Below are 7,713 nucleotides of genomic sequence, written 5' to 3' on the forward strand. Positions count from 1 at the left end.
ATAACTAACTCTTTCTTCTTCTAAAAATCAATAATTATCTATTTTTCTTATTTTTATTTACATAATCTCTATGACTCTGATACCAAATAAAAGGGGGCTACTTAGAGCGAACAAAAATCAAATAAATCAAATTTAGTAATCAATCAAAATTCAAGCAGTATTTAATTTTTTTAAGGATTAAATTGAAAGGTTGCTAATTTTCATTAACTTATCATGTAATATTATAAAAGAGGATATTTTGGATATCAAAATTAGCTGGAGGCTATTTTGGGAAAATGACCTTCCTGGGCCATTTATTTCCCACATTTGGCGCCCAACAAGCAAATTCCCTCTCACACTGTGTTAATGGAAACCCTCTCAAAACCCCACATTCCCCCCTTCTCTCCAAACCCCCATCATTTCATGACCCCGCCACTCGCCGCCAAATTTCCTCTGCCGCTGCTCCGCATCGCATCCGCAACCTTCCGACGTTTCGCCGCCGCTCAAATCCACCTCCCAGAAACTACACTTCCCGAACCCTCAACCTCAAATTCGACACCCAAAGTACCTACCAGGGCTAGTAAAATTATAGATGCCCAGCAACTTAAATTAAACTGGCTTGACTCCCTCTCTTGCCCTTTTTTGGACGAGAATGAAAATAAATGCTTGGAAAGCTCTGATTTTAGCAATGTTGGATCCGAACCATCCGGTTGGGTCATGGGTATTGACCCGGATATTTCTGGAGCCTTGGCCCTGCTAAAACCTAATGATTCTCCTCAGGTATTGGTTGTTAATTTCATGGGCTATTAATTGATCAAATATGGCACTATTGGCGACGTTTTTGCTGTATAGTGACTAAAAGAATTTGCATTGATTAAGAATTTTGTTCGTGTAATGCAATATTAGACAATCTCGTGTTAGATTTTTTATTTTTTGCACGAATTGGAGGACATAAATATTGGCCCATGTCATTTATAGGTTCATCAACAAGGATGATTACAGAGTTGTATCTTGCATGGCATTTTTTTCTTGCTGACAAGGTTTGATTTTGGCTAAGAAACTGCAATGTACTGTGAGTAAGATTTCAATTATAACTTCTGATAATCATTGTTGGTGAAAAGACGGTCTATGCTTAGAAGAAATAAAAATATGAGTTGATACAAAGTGTACACACTTAGAAAAACTATTGGGAAGGGACCATAGATTTCCAAATGCAAGACTTGAAAAGGAATGAAGAGTGAACTGGAATTGAAAAGAAAGGAAAGGGTTGCATGAGCACGCCAGATCAATCAAGTTTTAAACCTTCTAGCAAATTGATCATGTAAATAGGATCCTCTGCCTACCGTTTGTTAAAGAAGGTGATGCACCTGCAGAGAGAGAGAGAGAGGGGAAATCGGTGCATCATGAATACTGGAAAGAGTATGAATGAGATAAGTCAGCGAAACAAACAAGTATTTTCCATGCAAGGATCCTCCAAAAAATGAACATTAGAACCATTGTCTATCTTCAGGCATTACAGAGGAAGATATGGAGATTGGAGAACTCAATTGAGAAATGAACTTCTACGGGCTAGTTTAAGCAGCATTAGAGGTGATTCCAGCACTCCATCCACTTGGTTGTAGAGCCTATCTACTTCTTAAGAGTCTTTAAGCTTGTTTGGCACTGATTTTTCAAGTGAAAAATGATTTTTTTTGGAGAATGTGTAATTGACAGGTGGGGAGAAGTTGTGGGTCCATAGAATGTGTGGTTGAAAATGATTTTGAAAAAGAACGATTTTAGAAAATTATGTGCCAAACAAGCCTCTAATCTAGTCCAGTTTGTCTATTTTTATTCATTTTGCCCACTGACGGTTTCAGTTAAGGGAATTTATCGTCAAAGAACATGTTCTTGGTGAGAAAGTGTTTGTCGGTCTTTTAATTGGAATCTAATCCCCTTGGCTCATAAATTCTTATATAACTATGGCATTTTGGTTTGTACAACGTGCATTGAGAGTTGGAAGTTTCTCAGTTCCTTCCAAGACTCAACCTTTGTTTTTGGAAGTTTTGGACTGTTGGGCCATTAAAATACATTATTGAAGAGGTAGGATTAATAATGTTGAATGAGGATTTACGAATCACACGATGTTCTTTGACAGTTGTGCATTTTTATCCTTCTGGTTGGAGAAGGGTTTTATTATCCAAGTTTATATATAGATGGAACAATATCATACAGTGTAACAGACCATGACTTTCTCTGTAGTGTGCTGAACACATCCTTTTGGCATTTATCTTTTCTTTCCTCCAATAGCCAACTTATATGCTTATTTTCAGTTTGATCCATCAGATATCAACATGGTATTTTTCAAATTTTAAACGATAGATTGCCGAGTCCTATCCTTTAATGAACGTTAATGCTAGAATACTAATAATCATTTATGGAAAAGGTTGAGTAAAGTCAGGGTAATATAAATGTGACCAAGCAATCCGCTTCATATAAATTTAAAAGTTGTGTTTCCTTTATCTATTCCAAGTTTATGTACATAATCTAGTGGCCCGAGCATTTAATATAAATTCAGTAAAGGTATATATTTTTGTTGATGCCGATTTATATCGCATTAATGTCTTTTCATGAATCTTATAGGTATTTGACTCTCCTCATTTGAAAGTACTGATTGGCAAAGGAGTGCGGAAGCGATTGGATGCAAAGTCAATTGTTCAGTTGATTCAAAGTTTTAATGCTCCTATTGGTATATTATAATTCCACCAGTTTTCAAAGACCTCCTATTCTCTCTTCTTGTGCAACATTGTTTAAGTAATTACTAATTACTGTGGTCGTTGGTTTGACCTCCCAAAAGAGAATGTAATTTGTGGGTTTTGCACTTGAAAATGGATATTCTTTCCAGGTCTCTTTCATACCATGCACGAATGAATTACGTGGTGCATATCTGCTTCTGTGCCCTTTCACCGGTGTTGCACAGGAGTCTGGTGAATCTCAGAAAAGAGAGCCAAAAAAGGGGAAAAATTTATCCACATGGGATATAATATTAGACAAGATGTGCTCTCTCTCTCTCTCTCTCTCTCTCTCATATTCTTTTGACTATAGATGTTCGATCATTGACAATCACAATATCGAAATCATGAATCATGCTACATGTACTCCTTTGACATCCATGTGAGTTGGCAGAATTCTATACAATGATTTTAGCACCACTTTTTTCAAACAATGACCAGATTTTTGAATCATAGACGAGTGTCAAAAAGGCTTAATTCCGAAATCATTTGCCCATTCAAAGTTGCTAAACTTCTTTTAAAGCTGCTTGATACAATTCTTTGTTTAAAAACTTAATCAAAGTTTTGGTACTACAGAATGAATAGTGACTATTGACATTACACTTGCAAGTTGTTGTTTGCATATAAAACTTACTGCAGTTAAATACCTAGTAAGCCGGTGATTTGGTACAGATGTAAAAGTAGTACACCTTTGGTAGAATGACAGAACGAGCGGAATTTATTCTTTTTTGTTGGTTGGGGTTGCAAAAGGTGATTTACTTCCAATTATCCAATTTTTTGTTTGCTTGTCATGACTAGTTGTGTTCTTGTGTGAATTATATATTAGTATGCTCTTTGATTGGACCTTCATCTTAAGCTGAAAGATAATTTGACTGTGTTTGGGTTTGTTACTTTCAGGAACCACTGCATATATTGAGCAATCACGTCCATATCCACAAGATGGTAAGCAGGTTAGAAATCTGTCAGAGAAAGGAATGTAGTTCTTTCCTCAGAAATTGTTGCTACTGTTACCGTTTCCATGTTATTAGGGTTTTTCTTTTGGTGCACTTCTTAGTTCTTTTGTTATGGTTATTACCATAGCAGTGCTGATATTAACTCAAAATCTTTGTTATTATGCATGATGTGTCCTTTCGGTCGATAAATCTTACCTTTCATCTGGTAAAATTTTGTGTCTTGGATGGAAACGTCAAATTTAAACGTGAAAAAATGTACGTAGCACATTAATTTCATATTGATTTCACCATTTTGTTTGTCATCTTATGTTTGGAGCATTTCTAAGATTTGTACCCATTGTGTTTGTCTCTTAGCATTTTGTAATTGAGCTCAAATTCATAATAGCTAAAGATTCTTATTATGCAGAGATGGTTCATTTAAGATTGTGCTTTATTTGATTCTCTTATGTTAGTAATAGTGTCATTAAGAGTAACCACTGTTCTATTACAGAAAATCTATATTATCATGTTCCCCGTGTGTAGAAATTAGTGTTAAATTGAATTCTGTCACAGAGCACTACCTTCTTCCCATATCTGCTGGTGTCATCCATCTCTTACCTTCCTTGTGTCTATTGTAATTGAATGATTGCTATCAATCTCAATCTCTTGTATTTGTTTTCCCAACTCAGGAAACTTCTCCACTATTATACCTTTTTACTATGTGCAACTGTCTCTTAACAGCTTCATCTTCTTTGTAATATTACAGACATCTCAAGTCAACCCTCTCCAGATTTAAAGCATCTTCTTATTATAAAAGGCTGTCTTTTTTACCGACATCCACTGCATTCAGTTGGCCATTTACACGGTTGCTCTTGGCAATCTCTCACCCATAACCTTCATACCATATTCACTACTACAGAATATTGCTAAAACTATCTCTGCTAGCCTTGTTTTTGTTCTTTCTGATGATCCACGACAGAGTTGAACTAGAACTTGATAAGGCTGCAGAGGCTTTATGTCTCTGAATTGTAACCCGCCACTTTGAATTATCGGCCTCATTCCTTTTAACCACATGGCCTTTAGATTCTATTTGCTATAAGATATTTAGCCTGCCAATTTTCTCAGTTAACTTCTATCTCATTAATCACCATATCTTCTGACTTGGTCTTCTCGTTTGAATGTATATTATCTAAACTGTTTATCATAAGGAAGACGTGTCCACGTCCAGTTTTCTTCAGAAACAATAGTAAGGAGCATAGGGTTATGTGTCAGAATGATAATGGATCTGATTTCGACAATTTTTGCTATATTCCGATCTTAATTTTCATTTTCCTATCTCCTTTTTTAATGTTGCTTCTTTTGTTATGACATACGTAGTCTCACTGATTTTTGTTCCATCTATTGGTTGATTGTCTTATTGATCTGAAACTCATTCTCTGTTTTTGTTTTTGTTTTTTTTTTTTTTGGTTTTTTTTTATTGGTGAAATTCATTCTTTGTTGCATTTAGGGATGGTGGAGTGGGGGATTTGGATATGGACTATGGATTGGAATTTTAGTTGCCTCAGGCTTTTCCGTTGTTCCGGTCCCCTCATTGTTGTGGAAGAATGAGTTTAAACTTGCTGGGAATCGCTCAAGCAAGGTTTGTGTGATGTTTCACAGGATAGAATAAGCTTGTATGGTTATTAATTTTTAGCTGCTTCTGTTCTATGCTGCATTGACAATGCCACCTTTATTGCATCTTATGGTACATATTGATAACCGTGTATACTTTAAAATCACTATATGAGTAACACACCAGTAATCCATGAGAAAATATGACTATCTTTACTTTTTGTGACAGGATGATAGTAGAGAGCTTGCTTCCATTCTATTTCCCTCTTTGAGTTCCCTGTTGAAAAGGAAGAAAGATCATGGTAAGTATACTCTATTACCATGTGGACTTTTTGCCTCGAGGAGTATGAAATCCCTAGATGAGATTGCCTTTCTGTTACAGTTATGGGATTTGGAGTTGAATGACTATGTCAACTTGCTCGAGGGAGTTCACTGTAAAAACCTTTCGTGTTCCAAATGAAAAATAGGTTCTGAACAGGAGACTGTCATCTGTTGCATGCCACAAACGACGGCCTTAGACTAAATGACTCTTTTTTTTTATTTTTCTATTAATATTAGGCATATTGAACTGGGGAATAGCATTCTACTGTCCATGTCTGATCTTTATGGCTTGTTTGGAAAGTTATACTGTACAGGGGGAAAAAACCTTAAATCTTTATCATATATGCCCTTGATGTTTTTAAGTCTGTTAGCTATTGGCAGGATAAGTCTTTCAAGGGACAAGTTGGTCTTCTTTGACACCAATCTGAAGCAATATTCCTGTGTCAGTTTTAAATTATTTGCTAAATGGATTTGAAAGATACGTAACATATTATCTTACTTTGTCTCTGTTTTCTTTCATTGAAGATTTTCTCTAGGGAGGCAATTTGCAGACTTGCATATATTGTGTTTTGTCGATTCTGATTGTAGATTGTTATCACATGCCAAAGATTTGGAATTTTTGCACTGATCTATATTCCCGAGTATTTTCTTCCTTGACGTTGTGGAATCTAGAAAAAGCACTTGCAACACCATTTCTACATATTTTTATGTTACCTCAAGCCCACTTAGGGAATATGAGTATATTATAAATCTTTTCCTCAGTTTTTTCTTGGTCTTCATACTACCATTTAAGTTTCACATTTAATTTTCTTGAATATTTAATCATTTGAAATTCTCCCCTATCCATTCTAAAGCTTATAGATGAAGTAATCAGGCCTTCAGTTCAAGGATCAGGACTCTCTTTTATGATAATTCTATGTGCTTGGCCCATTTAGAGCTAGGGAAAAAAAAAATTCAATTTTCGTGTAAGATGGTGCCGTAGAATAAATGAGCACTTTCTTTACCTTAAGAAACTTTAAGGTGAGGTGGTGACAGGACACTCATTTCCCTTCTCACCCTGCAACACGTGCACAAAGTGATTGAGAGAGTTGGTGGTGGCTGTGATGACAAATATGAGATCCTATATCAACGGATTATTTATCTTCTTTTTTCTCACCATATCCCGTCTTATGTTATAATGCTCTGGGTTTTGGAATTTCGCAGGTCGTGCTGAGGCTCTGCTAATTGCTGCCTATGGCAAAGGGCTGAAGACAAACCTTAATTCCTCGTGCACTTTGAAAGATTTGACGCCATAGGAACAGAACATTGCAGTCTACATTTTATTTGCTAAAGTCTAAGTCACTCAGGATAATTAAAGGGGGAATCAAATTTGTTACTTGCTATCATTAGATGGAAGGAGGATATTTGTTCAGAAAAGAGGCAGTTAAAAGGTTTTGCTGATCGGTAACTTCTGCTATTTTTTCCTGTTGGTGTCAGTACCATTAATTTTTTATTTTTTTTTTGGTGATTAAGATCTATTTTAGCCTCCTGAAAATCGAACCATAATCACCTCTCAACAATATTGTTGTAATGTAGATTAGAAGATTGTGAATACTTTCTGTTTCACCAATCACCATTAGGTGAAATCTAACATGTAAGATTGGAATTGTAGCTCCAAAGTACTGTTTGTTTAATCAATTCTCCATTAGCAATCAAACCTGGTTAATTTATGACTTCCAAGTTCTTCTATGCTTCCCATCGCAATCCCATGTTTGACCAAACTGAAAAATATGTGCTTGTAAAGGAACATTTTTATTCCAAACATGTGTATTCAGAAACAGATTTTTCTTTGAATCTGGAACGTGTGTAATCTTGACTACGCTTGTTTCATTTTTGTATCGTGCAGTCTCGTGCAGCTGTTAAATATGATGCCTCTCTTTGTTTTTGGTATCCTTCCTTTTAAAGTCCCGGCCAGTTCGAAAAATGCTGCAAGTATATTCTTTGGTGAGTTCTACCAATAATGCGGGGGTATAAGTCCTTGGTAATACAGTATTCTAGCTCCCACAGCCTGTGTCTTGGGCATCAATTCGGGCTTGACTTGGGGTATTACCGAAGACATCCAA

At 36.0% G+C, this 7,713-nt stretch overlaps 1 protein-coding gene across 2 annotated transcripts; it reads left to right on the forward strand.

Annotated features, from left to right (window-relative positions):
• The first annotated feature begins 316 nt into the window (after window positions 1-316).
• Window positions 317-7,325, forward strand: LOC111405873 (Holliday junction resolvase MOC1, chloroplastic-like). Of its 2 annotated transcripts, none has more exons than XM_023034956.1 (6): window positions 317-759; window positions 2,599-2,704; window positions 3,645-3,697; window positions 5,187-5,318; window positions 5,520-5,592; window positions 6,815-7,325. In XM_023034956.1, exons 1-6 carry the CDS (start codon window positions 346-348, stop codon window positions 6,904-6,906), a joined length of 870 nt encoding a protein of 289 aa, XP_022890724.1. In that variant the 5' UTR covers window positions 317-345; the 3' UTR covers window positions 6,907-7,325. The 2 variants fall into 2 exon arrangements, with proteins under 2 accessions (XP_022890724.1, XP_022890725.1); XM_023034957.1 differs by lacking the exon at window positions 6,815-7,325 and adding an exon at window positions 5,673-6,808.
• The last annotated feature ends 388 nt before the right edge of the window (window positions 7,326-7,713 follow it).

This window comes from Olea europaea, chromosome 12 (assembly GCF_002742605.1).
Source record: "Olea europaea var. sylvestris chromosome 12, O_europaea_v1, whole genome shotgun sequence".
Lineage (NCBI taxonomy): Eukaryota > Viridiplantae > Streptophyta > Magnoliopsida > Lamiales > Oleaceae > Olea > Olea europaea.

Excerpts from the sequence above, each read along its gene's own strand:
- LOC111405873 (XM_023034956.1), top strand. The coding sequence starts at position 346 with ATGGAAACCCTCTCAAAACCCCACATTCCCCCCTTCTCTCCAAACCCC. Across the intron at positions 2,705-3,644 it reads AAGTTTTAATGCTCCTATTG|GAACCACTGCATATATTGAG; the intron begins GTATATTATAAT and ends TGTTACTTTCAG. Across the intron at positions 3,698-5,186 it reads ATCCACAAGATGGTAAGCAG|GGATGGTGGAGTGGGGGATT; the intron begins GTTAGAAATCTG and ends TGTTGCATTTAG.